Source organism: Chionomys nivalis, chromosome 21, assembly GCF_950005125.1.
Source record: "Chionomys nivalis chromosome 21, mChiNiv1.1, whole genome shotgun sequence".
NCBI classification, from domain to species: domain Eukaryota; kingdom Metazoa; phylum Chordata; class Mammalia; order Rodentia; family Cricetidae; genus Chionomys; species Chionomys nivalis.
Genome location: NC_080106.1, coordinates 18851763 through 18870075, shown reverse-complemented (window position 1 = coordinate 18870075; position 18313 = coordinate 18851763). Strand labels below are relative to the sequence as shown.

Here is an 18313-nt window from a genome sequence, read left to right as displayed (position 1 = left end):
AACTAGCTCTTGTAGACCAGGCTGGTCTCGAACTCACAGAGATCTGCCTGCCTCTGCCTCCCAAGTGCTGGGATTAAAGGCGTGCGCCACCACCGCCCGGCTGCATATCATACTTTCACTGCCTCTCTGTGTCTGGCTGGCTGGTGTCTGCCTGGCTTCTTGTCCCAGGTGTCTCCTTCATTCTCTCCTTTTGTTCTTCTTTTTGAGCCTAGGGTTCTCCTATTTATTCTCTCTGCCTGTAGCTCCACCTATCCTTTCTCTGACTAGCTATTGACTGTTCAGCTTTTCATTAAACCAATCAGGTACCATAGGCAGCCTAGGTAAAACAGCTGCTTTTCATAGTTAAACACACATCCTTACATCATTAAACAAATACAGCATAAACAAAAGCAACAAGCTTTTACACAGTTTAAGTAACATTCCTCAACATAAACAAAGTAATACATCTTTGCCTAGTTAAAATAACGTTCTACCACAGGCTCTTCCTGCCCCAGACAGAGTCACTGAGTGCCCTGGCTGCAGCAATTTCAGTTATTCTCCTGGGTGCTGAGTCTGGTTCTTGTTCTTCCTTGTTCTAGTTCATTCTTGTTCTTGTTCATTCTCATTCTTGTCATTCTTCTTTTTCCTTTTCTTCCTCCATCTTTGTTTTTTGAGACAGGGTTTCTCTGTGTAGTCCTGGCTGTCCTGGCGTTCACTCTGTAGACCAGGCTGGCCTAGAACTCAGAGATCCACCTGTCTCTGCCTTCCAAATTCTGGAGTTAAAAGTGTGCACCACCACTGCCAGAAAATGAACTTTTCTTTTAATTTTTGTTTTTTGAGACAGGTTCTCACTATGTAGCTTTGGTTGGCTTGAACCTATGTAGATCAGACTGATCTTGAACTCACAGAGATTTGCCTGCCTCTACTGCCCCCCTGGAGTCTGATTCTTTTTTTTTTTGTTTTGTTTTGTTTTGTTTTTCGAGACAGGGTTTCTCTGTGGTTTTGGAGCCTGTCCTGGAACTAGCTCTTGTAGACCAGGCTGGTCTCGAACTCACAGAGATCTGCCTGCCTCTGCCTCCCAAGTGCTGGGATTAAAGGCGTGCGCCACCATCGCCCGGCTGGAGTCTGATTCTTAACAATCTGCTGTGGATCCTGAGTCTTGGGACCCAAAATATATCAGACTGGTGAGATCAGGATTTCCATTTTATGTGAGTCTCTAACGATTAAGAACAGACACAAGCGTGTGCATAACTGGATCTGGGCTGTGTCCTTCATTCTGTAATTATTTGTTGGTGCGACCCTGCTGTCAGTGGCTGAGCTATGTGCTGGGGATGGGGATGACTATGCTTCGCTACCCTTAGCCTCTGGGAAGCCACACACAAATACAAGGGGCAGAATCCTGCTTCTCACATCCCAAGGCAGGAGAAGGAGCCTGAGCTGTACAATGGGGAGGGGAGTCACTTCTGGGTTACTGTGTGTGTGTGGTAGCGGATTCCTTGGACTGATTGTTCAAAAATACAATTCTATGCTGACTCCACCCCCATCAGAGTTATCCATCAGGGGATTGGGCTGTGTGGCTCCTCCCAGCTCCTCCTAACAACAGTCCCCTGGTTGGCACTGGGGGACTCTGTTGCCTGGATGCGATGAGCTCTTGCCTAATAATGTACTTTCCAGCCGTGGTCTACGTGATCTGTGCTAGCTCCTCACAGCCCTTCCACCGGTGTCCTTGGATGTCCCTGGAGGCCTGGGCCAAGAGGCCCCTTCTCTCAGAGCCTCGCTCTCTTCAAAGCACTGGGTTTCCCAGCTTTGGGGGTGCCAGCATCTTAGTGGCCTTCTTCCCACCTTGTTGGGTGTCACTGTCGTTCATAGTTCAGATCTGATACACAGATTTCCTCATGGCCCACGTAGTTAATGAGATATGACTTCAGCCTGGCCAGCGTGAGCAGTCTCTTCTGGGGAAGCCATATGCTAACCCAGGACCAAAGGGTCTGCTACCTGCTGACTCCCAGAGGCGACTTTGGTGGGAACTGGATCCGATGGTGTGAAGGACCCCTACTCGCAGAAAAGGTCAGCCTGTAGATTAGGCCCCCTCGTGGTCCTGGGTGTGGCTTATGTCTCAGGCCTATCTCCTCTGCTTACTATTTCTTACTTTGTTATTCTGAGGAAATTCCTAATCCTCTGTCTCAGTTATAAAGATAGGCTTGTTAAATGATGGCAGGTCCTCCTGCCTTGGGGACTTGACGAATCCAATCAGTAGTGCTCAGAATCCATGCAGAACAGTGCCCAGCTCATGGTGAGGACTCTCGCATGTGGCCTGTCATTACTGTGTGACGGCTGCCTTTTCTGTAAGGTGCCAGCCCTTCAGGGCTGCAGAGAGAGCAGGTAGTGCTTGGCTGTGGCGTTGCATCATGTCTGCTCCCACCCCAAACTTTGAGGGCAGAGGTTCTGTTTACTCTTCATGTGGTTCAGCAAACAGAACTGAGTTGTGTGCCGACGTTGTTGGGGGCACCGATGGCAGAGAATAAACAAATGACAACAGGGTGACATTGGTCACCTAGGCTCCACGAGGCCATCTGTCCCACCAATGCAGAGTGAAGGAAGTGAGAAAAGTCGGCGTGACTTTTGGATACAGTCAGTTATATTAATATTCTTTTGCCTTTGACCTTTGACCCAGCTCTTATGGGGAAAGGCCGACTTTATTGACAGCTGTGACAGACTTCACATGTTTCCTGTCTCTGCAAGGGGTTGGCTTGAGGATCATGTTTAGTTTGGCAGCCGGGATCTTGGGAATTCCTCCTTTATGCAATGTTTAGGTTGATTTTGGGAGGACGCTGATGTTTTGGATAAGTTTTTCAAAAAGCTTGAAACTTCGGTGCATATGGTGCAGACGTTGGCAAGTTTGTGTGCCAGTGGTCCAGTTTCTGAGAACAGAATCGCAGGCACTCAGAACTATTGCAGGGAACAGTGCTCGTGTTCCCGGCAGGGCAGTGCCACGTAGTCCCTGGCAGCTGATTGCTGGGTGATGTTCTAGAAATGGGTGTCTTAACAGGAACATCTATTGAATTTTCATATTGAGACAAGGTGCAATTTTGAGCAACATGTTCCGGAGTTCAGCACTCCTCCTTTGATTCTGCTGGAATGTCGTGTGTACCCCAGGAAAACACGGGGTTCTCTGTCCATGCTGCTCATGCTCTTGCCTTCCCTATTCCACCAGTTCTGAGATGCTGCTTATCTTTCCATTTTGAATGTCTCAGAAACTGAGATGTATCTTACAAAGATTAGGTGTCTTTATAAATTTGCCAGCTTGTCATGTGCATGTATCCCTCACACAGAGAGAGAGAGAGACAGACAGACAGACACATGCACAGAGAGACAGACAGACACATAGACACACACACATACAGACACACACACACACAGAAACACACACACCACTAGCACCATCACCACCACTACCTATAACAACACCCAAAATAAAAAGTCTGACATCTGGGTGTCCACTATCTCACAATCAGACATAACAGAGAAAAGGTGTCCTTGGCACTAGGATTTAAAAAAAAACTCTTCCCAGGAGAGAAAGCAGCCAAGTTTGTCTTCAAGGGCGAATCCAAGCCAGAGGGCAAACACCAACTCCTGTAGCTCCAAGTCTGGGCTTCAGCATCCAAGGGCTCAGGTGGCCCCTCCCTTCCTGCTTTGCTCCCTCCTTCCAACCCTAAGACTTGTCTTGCCGTAGGAGCCCTTCACATATTTTGGGTACTAAGTCTTTATCAAACAGAATATCTGCAAACATTTTCTCCCTTTCTGTGGATTTTTTCACCTTAGCTTTTAGTTTTTATTATTGTTTCCAAATTATGTATAGGTGTGTGTTTGCATGTCTTGCATGAGGGCTCAGAGGCACTGGGTACCCTGTGTGTGTTTGCATGTCTTGCATGAAAGCTCAGAGGCACTGGGTACCCTGTGTGTGTTTGCATGTCTTGCATGAGGGCTCAGAGGCACTGGGTACCCTGGAGCTGGAATCATAGGCTGTTGTAAGCCACCTGATGCTCGGAATTGAACCCGGGTCCTCTGGAAGAGCAACAAGTGCTCTTAACCACTGAGCCATCACTCCAGCCCTGTTTTCTTCACTTTCTTGATACTGTTTGCGATTTGGGATCATATTTGAGAATCCTTTACCAAATTGCGCCTGGTTTTGAGCTTTACAAGAGCAGTATTATTCCCAATGCAATCGCCTGCTACTTTGTGTATTGTTGAAAACTATAAGATTTTCTCGGGGCTGGAGAGATGGCTCAGAGGTAAGAGCATTGCCTGCTCTTCCAAAGGTCCTGAGTTCAATTCCCAGCAACCACATGGTGGCTCACAACCATCTGTAATGAGGTCTGGTGCCCTCTTCTGGCCTTACACAGACAGAATATTGTATACATAATAAATAAATATTAAAAAAAAGATTTTCTGTATTCTCTGTTGTTCAGGCATTGTCATGGCTTTCCAGTCTTCCATCGTGTGACCACACCGCACATCAGTTTCCAGTTCCCTGTTGATATGTATCTGTGTTCTTCTCAGTTGTTTTGATGACATCAATGTCACTATAAACAGCCCATTTAATTCTTTGGTACGATCTAATTTAAAAACAGCTAACTTGCTGGGCGGTGGTGGCGCACGCCTTTAATCCCAGCACTTGGGAGGCAGAGGCAGGCGGATCTCTGTGAGTTCGAGACCAGCCTGGTCTACAGAACTAGTTCCAGGACAGGCTCCAAAAAACCACAGAGAAACCCTGTCTCGAAAAACAAAAACAAAAAACAAAAAAAAAAAAAAACCAGCTAACTTTTTTTTTTTTTTTTTTAAATGAGTGAAGACATTTAGAATGAGTGAACAGCATAGCAGGGCAGGTATTTGACTGAAACACTGATGTTTCTCAGCTGCCTATCTTGACTAGAAACTGGCCTATGAAGCTACAGCAAGCCCTGCTATTGAACTTGCTCGGTGTCTACACTAACCACATGGTGTGGTTTTCTGCTGCAAGCAATCAGAGGAGTAACAGGCTCATTTCACTGATTTCAAGTCGGAATACTTAGCAACAGGAAGATGTCCACACAGGTTGGGAAGCAACTATGAAATGCAAACCTTTTCTTTACCCGAGTGAGGCTGCAGGGGGGTCTACCCCGGAGAATCTATCTTGAAACGATCCTAAGACAAACCTTTGTCAGCACTGAAAGCTCCGGAGTGAAAGGCAGCATGAGGGTCCCATGTTAGTCTATACTACAGCTGCTTTAATTACTTAAAAGATCAAAGGGCCAAGACCCAATAAACCTAGTCTACTGACTGCAGGTTCCAGAACTTTCCACAACCAGGAAAGAGATACCCACACTTAGGTGCATGGTTGAGAAAAGGAAACACTTCCTTTATAGTCCCAGCTAGGTCGGGTCACAGGAGTGTCTAAAAGGGATTTGAAATAACTCAAAGAAAGATCTGATAATCCCCTCCGGAAAAAAAATAAATAAAGTGTCAGATTGACAGGCTCTCTTCTCCGTCTCACCCTCTGGGGTTTTCCACCACTGTGGTGAGTGGGAGGGGTCACAAAGTTGCCAGATTTCTTCATGATTTGTAAAACAATACCACGGGAGAGGCATGAAGCAAGAGTTCAACTCTTGAAAGGGGTTTGGTTTGTGGTTTGATTACTGGCATAACTGATGACCTTGGCCGACATTGTGCAAACACGGAATTGGAAGAGAAGGAGGTGGGGTAGAACCCTTGATGCATAAAAGGCTCAGTGGGAGTCACCACAGCACGGAGGTCGGCAAGAGAGGACCAAGATGAGGTGAGTCCACAGTGCACATCTCACACTTGGGGTACTCAGTGGGAGAGGTGCAAAAACGGAACGGGACCAGTGGGCTAAAGTTCTAGGTGAGGCAAGGCCATGGGCTGCATGCTGCTGAGGATAGCCGTGAATGCAGCTCAACCCAAAACTGTAAGCTTAGAGAATTATGAGACTTCCTTCCTTCCTTCTTCCCTCCCTCCCTCCCTCTCTCCTTCCCTCCCTCTCTCTTTCCTCCCTTCTTTTCTTTTCTTTTCTTTTCTTTTCTTTTCTTTTCTTTTCTTTCTTTCTGTAACCTGATTGTGCAGTTTGAGCTGTGAGTTTTGCATGTGACAATCTCATGCTGAAAAGTCAAAGGCAGGATGTGCCTGGAGCCCCAGGGAGTGAAGGGCCAGGGACCAACTCCGCCCCCCCCCCCCTGCATCCATGCATTCACACGGGCTGGTTATCTCTAAGGAGAACTTTTCCTCTTAAGTTTATAGAGGTCTTGCTTTGACCAGGTACACAGCAGCTTCCTGAAATATTGACCGTGCCTATTTATAGACCTGCTTTTAATGAAACAAAGACAATAGTCTCACATGTTAGTGACACAATCAAGGCACCCGGATTTCTATCAAATTAGAAAGACTTTGGAGGCTGAGAAAAGACTAGAAGCAGAACATCACCAAGAAATTCCTGCCTGAGCCGGGCGGTGGTGGCGCACGCCTTTAATCCCAGCACTCGGGAGGCAGAGGCAGGTGGATCTCTGGGAGTTCAAGACCAGCCTGGTCTACAGGAGCTAGTTCCAGGATAGGCTCCAAAGCTACAGAGAAACCCTGTCTCTAAAAACCAAAAAAAAAAAAAAAAAAAAAAAGGAAAAGAAAAAAGAAATTTCTGCCTGGCCAGCATCTGCTGGGATTTGGTTCCCTTTTAAGTGGGGTCTGTGCACCAGTGATGGCCAGCCACACTCAGGCCTTTAGGAAGTCAGTTTTCCCCAGGTAATCATCTGGCATTCTTGGGTTCGATATACCACCCTTTAAAGTCAAACACTCAGGAAGTGATAGGAACAGCCAGACATTAGTTAGGGGTGACGGTGCGCACCCGGTGACTCTGGAAACTGAGTTTGTGACAAGCCTGGGCAATGAGTGACACTGTGAACAACAACTATGACGAGTTATACATTAAAACGAACTTTTCATGATGGGACATTTCAGAAAGGAGTGAGAATAGCAAAATAAACCATGACCCTCACCTTTAAGTTAGCTACAATGTGTTAATGGTGTCTTCATAGCTCAGGACTTCACTGACTTGTGGCAGAGCTTTCTTGCTGGGCATTGTGGGTCATTACTGAGAAAGGCTCACAGCTCTGTGCCTCTCTCCACTCTGTTCCGCTTTTCTCACCCCACCTCCCTCAGCTGTTTTGAGACAGGCACTTGCAATGTAGCACAGCTGTTCTCAAAGCCCTGATCCTCCTGCCTCTGCCTCAGAGTGTGGAGAGTTGAGATGGCATGGATGCTATCATACTGGTGGCCTTCCTTCCTCTGTTATGTGGTCCCTCTCTGAAGCTTGGAAAGAATTCCCAGTGATATGGAGTTTGCTGAAGCCTGTGGAGATGGGGTTGGGGGGTTGGGGGTAGGGAGGATGCAGCTCCATTCTCTTTCTTTACTGGCTTCTTAATGGAAAGTGTGTGTGTGTGTGTGCGTGTGTGTGTGCATGTGTGTTGCAAGGCTACACGTGCAAGGCGACCAACTCTCCATCTTGCCACCTCTCTGCAGAGCCCTAGGAGTAGTTGTCACTCTCCTGCTCTGGGGACAGCTCTTTGCTGTGGACTTGGGCAATGATGCCATGGATACTGCAGGTGAGCCTCTGGGTTTTCCCAGGAACTGTGTGCCCCAGCACGGCTGTGCCCCAGTGTGGCCCTATCAAGGCTTTACCATGTGAGGGAAGACCCAGCTCCTCTTCCTACCCTCTTCTTCCCTAAATCTTTGGGGCTTCCCTTCCTCGCTTCCACTCGGGGGTGCAAGGGAGTCTGGCGTGCAGGGCAGCTCCCTCTTGGCTGACTTTTCATAGGAAGCCATCTGGGCATTCACGACCCTTACTGGCTTCTTTTTCTTGGCAGATGACAGCTGCCCAAGGCCCCCGGAGATTGCGAACGGCTACGTGGAGCACTTGGTTCGCTATCGCTGCCGCCCATTCTACAGACTGAGGACCAAAGGAGACGGTCAGGCCTGGATGAGTGTCCCTCCCTGCACACCCCGGCCCTGGCTGGATGAGTGTCCCTCCCTGCACACCCTGGCCCTGGCTGAATGAGTGTCCCTCCCTGCACACCCCGGCCCTGGCTGGATGAGTGTCCCTCCCTGCACACCCCCGGCCCTGGCTGGATGAGTGTCCCTCCCTGCACACCCCTGGCCCTGGCTGGTGTCCCTATGATGGATAGGGCTGGGGTACCGGGCCAGAAACCTCATGAGTACTGCCTGGAGCCAGGAGAGTTAGATTCCGATAAAGTTTATGTCTCCTGTTGGTGGTCCTTCTGCCAAACTAAGTTGTCTCAGCTTCCTGTTTTGGGGCAGCAACTTCATGGCTCCTGTTGCCCAGGAGTGCAGTCTTCACCTATGACATTGGGCAGCCTCACTATTCCCGACAGTTTCTAAGAATGTCACTGTGTCTTTAAAGCTCCTGTGGGTCTTACAGCATCTTTTTTTCAGAGACTCTCAGTTTCACTTTTTTTCGATGAGGAAACTGAGGCACAGAGTGGCCGAGGTAGCCTGTGAGAGGCAGAGTCAGGGTCTGTCTGAATCCCGACTTCTTTCTGTCCTATGCTGCCATCTGTCATGACTGACTTCTGTCCTGCCAGGCACAACGTGAATCGTGACTCGAGGCCCAGTACTCCGGCCTTCCTTTGCTCCCTTTCCTCCGACGCTTTAACCCTTCTGGTTAGAATCTCCTCATGTTGCACTGAGGCCGGATTTGTGTTCCCTGAGCTCATCTCTTCCTTTTGTTTCAGGAGTGTATACCTTGAACAATGAGAACCAGTGGGTGAACAAAGACCTTGGAGAGAGACTCCCTGAATGCGAGGCAGGTAGGTGCTGAGGTCTTAGAGCGTGGGCGGTGATCGAGGCTAACGTGGCAGAGCCGTGTTCCTCTTGTGTGGTCTGAATCTGTGAGAACCAAGACAGGGGTTATAGAGAGCAAAGCAGGGACAAGACGACTCCCAGAAAGCTTAGTAAGTGGCTTGGCCATTTAGGCCCGAGGGGGTTGGCTCAATCTACCCAGCTTCCCATGGAGATGCCTCCAGACAGAACACCTGCTTACAGAGACTTGGCCAAAGGTAAAGTGAATGTCCCAGGAAGGAGCAGGCTGGGGACAAAATAAACTAAGCCCACAAGGGGTAAGGCAGGACATGGGGGGCAGCTGAGACCCCTGCACTCCATAGTTCTCCCCTCTTCTGCCTGGATAAGGATTTTGCTCAATTTCTAAGATCGGTGGCAGGAACTGCCAACTGGCTTTGGGTTAACTTCAACATCTGTAAAAAGGCTGTGTTCCTGGTAACACTGCTGCACGCCCATCTTTGAGAATGAAACATACATACAGCTTCCAGTCCTTTCGTTGAGTTTCAGAGACTTGTGGAATTTTTGTGTGTGATGATGTTTATATATGTGTATGTATGTATGCAGGTATATATATTTATATAGTAGTTTATCAGCCAGGGCTTAGAAAACATTCTTAGTCACTTAATATGTAAATACTAGAAATGAGAGGAGCAGGTGGCAATGGCAGAGCGAATGTTGCTTGGTGTAGAAACAGCAGCGGCTGATGCTTCCAGGGCCTCCGCGGGTGGGGCCTGCTCCGCACTGCTGCTCACATCCCTCCCTCCCTCCCTCTGCAGTGTGCGGGAAGCCGAAGAATCCCGTGGACCAGGTGCAGCGCATCATTGGCGGCTCTCTGGATGCCAAAGGCAGCTTTCCTTGGCAGGCCAAGATGGTCTCCCGCCATAACCTCATCACGGGGGCCACCCTGATCAGTGACCAGTGGCTGCTGACGACGGCCAAAAACCTCTACCTGAATCACAGTGAGGACTCAAAAGCCAAGGACATTGCCCCGACCTTACGACTCTCTGTGGGAAGAAATCAGTTGGTGGAGATTGAGAAGGTGGTCATCCACCCCAACCGCTCTGTGGTAGACATTGGGCTGATCAAGCTTAAGCAGAAGGTGCCTGTCAACGAGAGAGTGATGCCCATCTGCTTGCCTTCCAAAGACTACGCAGCACCAGGCCGCATGGGCTACGTGTCTGGCTGGGGGCGGAATGCCAACTTTAGATTTACTGAACGTCTCAAGTATGTCATGCTGCCTGTGGCTGACCAGGACAGCTGTGTGCTGCACTATGAGGGCAGCACGGTGCCTGAGAAGAAGACCCACAAGAGTCCTGTGGGGGTACAGCCCATCTTGAATGAACATACCTTCTGTGCTGGCATGACCAAGTACCAGGAAGACACCTGCTATGGTGATGCTGGCAGTGCCTTCGCCATTCACGACCTGGAGCAGGACACCTGGTATGCAGCTGGGATCCTGAGCTTCGATAAGAGCTGCTCTGTGGCCGAGTACGGTGTGTACGTCAAAGTGAACTCCATTCTGGACTGGATTCAGGAAACTATGGCCCAGGACTAGTGCAGGGTCGACTGGACGGCTATGCCCAGGCAGGCTGACAGTCTATGTCTGAGAGCACTCTTCACTATGGAAGGGGGAGGGGAAGGGACAGATGCTTGCCCCACACTGCTGGGTCAATAATAAAGAACTTGCTTCTGACATCTTTGTAGTCTGGGGCTTTTATTCTCATTCACAGTACTGGGCAGCCAAGTAGGGTGGACTGGAAGAATGGGGAGCCCCCCCACACATCCTGAGGTGCCAGTAAATCCCTAGGGTGCTGTAGACTGCCTGCCTTGGGGAATCATGTTTATGAAACCCAGGTCTGAGGGAGATCACTGTGACCCTTGCTTTTCTGTCAAGGGAAAAGACTTGGAGAGGTGAAGTGCTTTGGTCACGGTCACTCAGCTCCTTAATGATGGGGCTGAACTTGATCCTGGTCTGCTTGACTGCCAACTCTGAGCTCAGATCCCGTCATCCCTCTGAAGTGGGTGAGGAAAGCCCGTGAGGCGTGTGAGCTCAGAGTGGGACAGGGTTGTGACAGAAGCCTGTGTTCGTGCTTCCACCTGCCAGTGCCCAGAAACCAAGAGCACACATGCAGGCAGGCAATTTATTGACTTAATGAGCCTCACCACAGCTCAGCCCACAGATTTGCCTAGTGACTTAAGTTCCCTGGTTGTTATTTTCCCCAGATCTTTTCCATCAGGGATAAACACTAGTGGCTCTCTAGAGTTCCCTGGCTGGAATGTGCTGGGACTCGGCTGAGCTGGGGTCTCTTTCTCAGTGGTTCCTCTTCCACAGCTTGCCCTGGGGTTTGGAGACAAGCCGCACGCCCTTCTACCTCAGAAACACACTTCCTTGCCCCATGTCTTCAGTTCAGCCCTTCTCTAGTCTACCCTCTCACATGTCAAACAGCCTCTCCTCACAGCGTATGAGGCCACCAGGGAAGCACTCACCTGCATGCTCGGAGTCACTAGGCATCTTCCCAGGGCAGAGCTGTGGGGTCCAGGGAGAGCAGGATCTATATTCTAGAAACCGAAACAGCGCAGTCACACTCACACAACACCCGGGAGCAGGTGGCTGGCCACTACCTAGAGGAAACTGAGAAACCTGGCCCTTCCTTCATGGCTCTGCTTTCCTAGCAGCGATGCTTCTCCTTCCTGCACAAAGCCTTCCTCGTCTCTCCTCAGAGACCTTTCTCTGTCCAGGAGTCATTCACAGTCACACGGTATCTTGCACTGGGAAGAACATGGAATAATAAACACTAATGAAAGGGAAAGCAACCACGGTAGGGTCTAAGATATAAACCCAGACTGCAGCCAAACCCCTGCCCTCACCCCATCCCTCAGGGAGAAAGATGAAAAGCGTTCTGCCCTGTGCGGGCCTTGAGATTTTCTGAACATTTAGGCCAAAGGACGGAGACCCAGTCGACAGTGAGTTGGACAAAAGAATTTTATTTTTTCATAGGGATGTGGAGGAAGGGTTACAGTTCACCTGGAGTTCAGTAACATTAGGGTCTGACTCTCATCTCTGCACACACTGAGCCGGGGTGGCTGCCACAGCCCCCTATGTATAAGAAGGGAATGGGAAAAGACTCTTCTCCCATCCTTTCCGTGTCACAATCATCAAAACCGGGTCCCGTTTCACTTTTTCCCTAAGGACAAGCTTAGAAGGAAGGAGCTGACCAGTGCTGGCCCTGGGGTGACAGTGCCGCTGTGACAAGCCTGGGCCTCTGCTGGCAGCGACTCTGGCTACCCAGCAGGTCTCAAGCTGCTTGGCCATGGACCTCTAGATCTGTACCTAGGCTCTCATTCCAGAGTGTCAGGAACCACCACCACCAGAGGTTTAAGAGAAACACAAGCTTCCTGAGCTTGGGCCGGGGGACCCTGGAAGCTCAGCTGTTCTTCAAAAGCAGCTGGGACCAGCAAACCCCACAGGCATTTCCCCTTAACAATTCTGGTATACCTTTGGTCTTGAGTCCTTGAAACAAGAGCTCCATCCTCTACTTCCCAAGGAAGTAAACTTGTTGTTCAGCTTAAACTGTGCTGGATGATGAGGGGCCACCTTTCCTCTTGTCAATCTAGTGCCCGCCAGCTATAAAGGAGCAGGGCCAGGGCAGCGCTCTCGGTCCACGCCAGGACGGTCCCCGAAACAAAAGAACTCACCACAACTAATAGAGTGCTAATTATTTCAAGAGAAGCTGGGACAGGAGGGAGCAAAGGGGGCAAGGGAATGGAGGCGAGGGGAAGGGTTGTGTCTGTGCACAAACATTCCGTTAAACTGTTCTCACAGTGTCTAGGACAGCTGATGACCTTAAGGGTAAAGACAGGTCCAGGTAAAGGGAAGTGACAAAGACACCGAGCACTGTCGCCTGTCTGCTCCAAGGCTCTTAGGGAACAGACACTCAGACATCTGGAGTTTGGGGGCTCTGGGGCTTCTGCACAGGGGCCACTGATTACAGGCACATCAGACCTCTTCGCTGGGGCACCGAGAACGTCTTCGAGGGACTCCAGACCACAGGCCCTCTGGGTTCAGGTCTTGTTTCCACCCATGACTCTTTCATCTCCAGCGACCGTGAGTGTGCTAAATGTCTTGATAGAGGAGGTCATATTTGGGGATATTCTTGGGATCAATAGGACTCTGGACAATAAGTTTTCCCCTCATTGCTCCCCGGTAGATGACTTCAATCAAATCCACGAAGTCTTGTTTGGTTTTGAAGCTTCCTACAAATTTAGTGTGATCCGGAGACCTGCAGCAGAGGGAAATAACCACGTCAGAGCTTTCCAGTGCCTGAAGCCTGCACGGTCAGCAGCCAGCGGTGGCCTCCACCTGTGGGGTGACCACTGCCCTTCCCCAGGCAGAGTATACAGGACCACATCCAGGGCAGAGGTCAAGATCTGGGTGTGGGAATCCCCTGCCTTTCCACAACTTTCCACGCCACTCACTCCAGGATAGCCTGGTGAGCTCCGAGTCCTGCAGTGGGCAGTTTGCTCAGGGTCTCTGCAAAAGCCCACTAGTTTATCACAGTCGCTCAAGTTCTCCTCACCGACTCTTCTGAGTTGTGGGTATTAATAAATAACCTTACAAATTACCTTAAACATCAGGCATATTGCTCGTAGGAAATTTAAGAAGAGAAATAAAGTCAGCTGTGAGACCAGAAGTCACTTTTTGATGGGTACCCTTCCAGTTCTGCGTGTGTGTGGGGTGTGCATTCCAGGGTGGGAGCCACGCCACAGATCCTTTAGCAACGTGATCTTACAACGAGTATTTGCCTCAGGGCTGTAAAATGTTCACCGACAACACACTATGAAACTGCTGGAAACAGAACTACTGGGCTGAAAGATGAAGCGCTGAGAAGGTCTGGGAAACCGTGCTCTGAATTCCACGGGAGAAGGTCGTTCTAAACGATCACAGTAAGCAGATCCGAGCAGGACAAGCAGCTCCAAACACACAGTGTCAAACTCATCTCTGCCAGGTAACGGGAAAGCAGGCACCCTGCCCCAGAGAGGGGATGACCAGTCCTAGACCCGGCCAACGGTACTCATCTAGGGCTGGGACAAGGTGGAGGGCAGTGCAGAAGATACCACGTGACTTATTTTGACAGGTCTTCTTAAAGAATGACTTCAATATTCTGAGTGGCAGAAGACACTTGCATATTTAAATTAGAAATTAAAATTTGCCAATCACACTTGAAACACCTGCAAATTGCACTGAAGTTTCTCATAAGAAAAACAGAAAGCGTCAAATAAGGAGCCAGCACTCACTGACCCAGATTCAGAGAGCAACGGAAAAGTGAGCGAGCTACTGAACCTGCCCCGAGAGAACCAACTTTCCAGACTGCAGAGTCAGCTTACCCATAATCCACTTTCATGTGCTGCCCATTGAAGAAAAACACAGTAGAGGGAATATAACTGATGTCAAAATACTGCGTGTAAACCGGAGTGTGGTCCACATCTACCAGGTAAATAGCCGCCATTTTACTGAGGTCAGCAGAAGTCTTCGAGAGCTGTGAATGACAAGATGGATGGAGGTTACACTGTACTATGCCAGGTGCATGATGCTTCTTTTGTGAACCGTATTGTAATATTGTATGTGAAACTTACTATAACTTTTTTTTTTTTTGGAGAAAAATTTTGTTTGAGAAAATACCTGAACCAAGAATCAAGTGCACTTGAATTCCTCATAAGACACAATCCTGGAACTTGCTATAAATCAGGCTGGCCTTGAACTCACAGGGACCACCTGTCTATGCCTCCCAAGTGCTGGGATTAAATGTGTACACTATGCCCAGCCAGACATACTATTACTGTTCAAGGGTGGAACCCTGTCGAGAGGCTCTGGAGAAGGCACGGTGTGGTTGTTTGCATGAGAATGGCCCTCCTGGGCTCAGATATCTGAATACTTGGGCTCCCAGTCGGTAGAAATGTTTGAGAAGGTTTAGGAGATGTGGCCTTGTGGGAGGAAGTGTGCCATGATGGGCAGACTGAGGTTTCCAAAGGTTTCACACCATTCCCAGTTAGTTTTCTGTGTCTTTTGCTTGTGTCATGACATGAGGTCTCAGCTACTTCTCCAGCGTCATATCTGCCTGCTGCCATGCTCCCTGCCGTGACAGTCATGGAATCCAAGCCTCTAAAACTAGAAGCCCCAAATAAACTCTTTCTTGTATAAGTTGTCTTGGTCATGGTGTCTTATCACAGCAATAGAGAAGTAACCAGAACTTCTGCTTTGTTGATACTTGAGATAAATTCTTTTTCAAGTTTTATTTATTTGTGTGTGCGCAGGGTAGGACTGGTGCATGTGTACTACACACATGTAGGGGCCAGAGGACAATCTGTTGGGGTCAGGTCTCTCCTTCTTAGTGGCAAGAGCCCTCACTTGCTGAGTCATCTCATGGGCTTGTGTTTTATTATTTTCAAGAAAGGAATCTATACTCTCTTAAAGTGAGCTATAGATCCTGATATACCTGCCCGCAACAGCTCAGGAACACTCACACATTTGCTTCCCACAGTTGATGGTGGAAGAGGCCCGTCCTTGGTTCAATCTCCATGGTAAACAGAGACACAAAGACAAAACAAACCAAACCCTCTGTCTTCTAATTTCCCCAATTTACTAATTGACCTGTGAAGACATGCTGTGAAACTTGACCTCTCCACCAGGCCCGTTCTAGGAGCAGCAAACAAGCAGCACCTTGGCAACCAGGGAAACAGCTCAGACCCCGCTTTGCTGCTGCTGCACCCTGGAGGGATTTCTGAGTTCTGCATGGACTGTTGCTGTGACCGTGGAAAGGACAAGGTTCAGACATCTAGTGTTGGCATTTCCTGCTCTTCCACTGCTTGACTTTTCATTTAAAGCTGCTCACTTAAAAAGCCACTTACAATGTCATCCAGCTGCAGACAGACAGGGTCCTCATCCCTCCCAAACCTGAGAACCAACACCTTCTCCGCAGTGCTTTTGATGGCCTGGTCCACTTCTTTCTTGCTAGTCAGTTTGGGCAAGAGGAAACTCATCTGGAAAAATCCCAGTGGGAGTCTTCACTGCCAATTCTGCGCAGTTTACAGGCTGTTTAGATGAAGTACGTGAGTCCTGGTGCAAAGAACAAAACGACGCCATTGAGCCTCAGTCATGAATTCAGGTGATTTAAGAGGCCTTCCAGCAAGCCTATTCTGTGAAGAGGCCCCACCCCTGGCTTGCTATCCTTGGGCCCAGCTTCCAGAACTTCATATGTCATTCCAAAACACCAGGTGACTGCTTTCAGTAATTTCTCTCAGAAATACATGAGAAATACCATACCAGAAGAACATATGCACGGTTCTGTGTTTGCTCCCCTTTTACACATAAGTATTACTTATAAGTATTTACTTATAAGTATTATAAGTCAGTGGTCCAGCGAATGAGAGTCAGGCAGAACCCTGGGGTCTGATGGCCACTCAGCCTGGGGGAGGTGAAGTCGGGTAGATCCCTGGGGTTTGATGGCCACTCAGCCTAGGGGAGGTAGAGTAGGGCAGATCCCTGGGGTCTGATGGCCACTCAGCCTAGGGGAGGTGGAGTTGGGCAGATCCCTGGGGTCTGATGGCCACTCAGCCTAGGGGAGGTGGAGTCGGGCAGAACCCTGGGATCTGATGGCCACTCAGCCTAGGGGAGGTGGAGTCGGGCAGCTCCCTGGGACCTGATGGCCAGTCAGCCTACCCTATTCAGTGAGTTGTAGGCAGCCTGAGACCTTGTCTCAAAAACATCAAAGTGGACGGCAGCCAATGCATGTCACCTGAGGTTGCCTTTGGGCTTCCACATGCAGGTGTGCAAGGACAGGTGCACACACAAGATAGGAATAAAATTTATACAAGAAATGAAGTTGTTCCAGCTATAGGTCACCATCTGAATATTTTTTACACGTGCGTTTTGCCTGCATGTATATCCGTGCATCACTTGTGTGATGGTGCCAGCAAAGGCCAGAAGAGAGTATCAGATTCTTTGGAACTGGAGTTACAGACAGATGTGAGGTGCCACACGGGTGCCAGGAATTGAACCCGGGTCCTCTGGAAGAGCAGCTAGTGCTCTTAACTTCTGAGCCATCTGTCCAGCCCTAAATGGAGAAGCTGACTTCCAGTATAAACGGAGAATCATAAAAGAAATGAACACTAAATACACTTGGAAAGCCCAGTTTTGCAAGCAGTCAAATGACAAAGTCAAAGGCACATTTAAGAAATGCATTAAACCTTTCAATGGAGGAATGGATGAAGAAAGTGTGGAATATATACATATTAGAGTACTACTCAGCGGTAAAAAACAATGACTTCTCGAATTTTGCGTGCAAATGGATGGAAATAGAAAACACTATCCTGAGTGAGGTATCCCAGACCCAAAAAGAGGAACATGGGATGTACTCACTCATAATCGGTTTCTAGCCATAAATAAAGGACATTGAGCATATAATTTTTTAAAAAAAGAAATGCATTAAAGCTGACAACCATTAAATAAAGACAGTAACACACCGTGGCAAGAGAGAGAAGGGACAGTGGAAATGTTGGAATTCAGAGGCAAAGCCTCTTTGGAAGGAAAACTGGCATGTTCTTTACACAACAGCTCTATTTTGAGAATATAATTAGGACACAAAGACATGTTCACAGGATAATTAACACATTGATCATGGCAAAAAGCAGCAAACAACCTAAATACCCATCAACAGGATATTGCTTGCGAGCTACCTTATACAAGTCACTGAAAAAGTTATGAAGCAGTATATAAAGTCTGATTGCGCTTTTCGTAAAAATTTAATGTGTAATACTTACATAGAAAAATGGAAATACATATCCCAAGGTATCATCATAGGACATATTTGAATATGAACAGTCAGGTGATTATTATTATTTCCACTAAGGGTCTCGGTTAGCAGCCCATGCTGGCTTTGAATCTGTGGCAATCTTCCTGTCTCTGCCTCACAACTGCTGGCATTACAGGGTTGCGCCACTACGCCAGGAAGATAACTTTCATTTACGTCAGGGCGGACATGTCTACTTTCCAAACTATCCCGCACATGTGTTTTTCAGGATGCCGGTGCCAGGGAGGACACTTCGGAAAAACTGTCAGCAATCCGGATTCCTCCACGGGATGACCGAGGCACAACCGTCTCCTTCCTCAGTTCCAACCCAGGAAAGGACCTTAACCCCGACTAACCTGGGCTGTTGTTTACAAACGCTTCTTCGACCCGCAAACCCTGATAAGCGGAAGTGAGAAACACGGACGCAGAAAATGAACGTACCATCGCGCGCCCCAGTCAAGAGACCAATAAGCAGACGATATTATCTTAGTTCTCGCCCACCTGGCACCGCCCAATCGGAAGTTATGTCATTTCCGCCCTTAGTAAATATGGCCAACCTCATTCTGTCTTTCCTCTCACGCCCACAG

General features: G+C 48.7%; 2 protein-coding genes across 3 annotated transcripts; one reads left to right on the top strand and one right to left on the bottom strand.

Moving 5' to 3' along the window:
- The first annotated feature begins 5719 nt into the window (after positions 1-5719).
- LOC130863722 (haptoglobin) lies at positions 5720-10557 on the top strand. Its single transcript, XM_057753942.1, has 5 exons — positions 5720-5794; positions 7546-7628; positions 7890-7991; positions 8775-8849; positions 9657-10557. The coding sequence occupies exons 1-5, from the start codon at positions 5790-5792 to the stop codon at positions 10433-10435; spliced, it is 1044 nt and encodes a 347-aa protein (XP_057609925.1). The 5' UTR covers positions 5720-5789; the 3' UTR covers positions 10436-10557.
- Positions 10558-11857: 1300 nt separating this feature from the next.
- Positions 11858-18166, bottom strand: Txnl4b (thioredoxin like 4B). Of its 2 annotated transcripts, none has more exons than XM_057753739.1 (4): positions 18083-18166; positions 15787-15994; positions 14266-14417; positions 11858-13160 (listed from the first exon to the last, which is right to left on the bottom strand). In XM_057753739.1, exons 2-4 carry the CDS (start codon positions 15916-15918, stop codon positions 12995-12997), a joined length of 450 nt encoding a protein of 149 aa, XP_057609722.1. In that variant the 5' UTR covers positions 15919-15994; positions 18083-18166; the 3' UTR covers positions 11858-12994. The 2 variants fall into 2 exon arrangements, with proteins under 2 accessions (XP_057609722.1, XP_057609721.1); XM_057753738.1 differs by having other exon boundaries at positions 17698-18146.
- Positions 18167-18313: the final 147 nt, after the last annotated feature.

Bases quoted from the DNA above. Each gene is read 5' to 3' on its own strand.
- Txnl4b (XM_057753739.1), bottom strand. From the start codon at position 15,918: ATGAGTTTCCTCTTGCCCAAACTGACTAGCAAGAAAGAAGTGGACCAG. The intron at 14,418-15,786 runs GTAAGTGGCTTT...TGTCATTCACAG, and splicing joins GTCTGCAGCTGGATGACATT to CTCTCGAAGACTTCTGCTGA. The intron at 13,161-14,265 runs GTAAGCTGACTC...CCTCTGCTGCAG, and splicing joins CACATGAAAGTGGATTATGG to GTCTCCGGATCACACTAAAT.
- LOC130863722 (XM_057753942.1), top strand. The intron at 7,629-7,889 runs GTGAGCCTCTGG...TTTTCTTGGCAG, and splicing joins TGATGCCATGGATACTGCAG to ATGACAGCTGCCCAAGGCCC. The intron at 8,850-9,656 runs GTAGGTGCTGAG...CTCCCTCTGCAG, and splicing joins ACTCCCTGAATGCGAGGCAG to TGTGCGGGAAGCCGAAGAAT.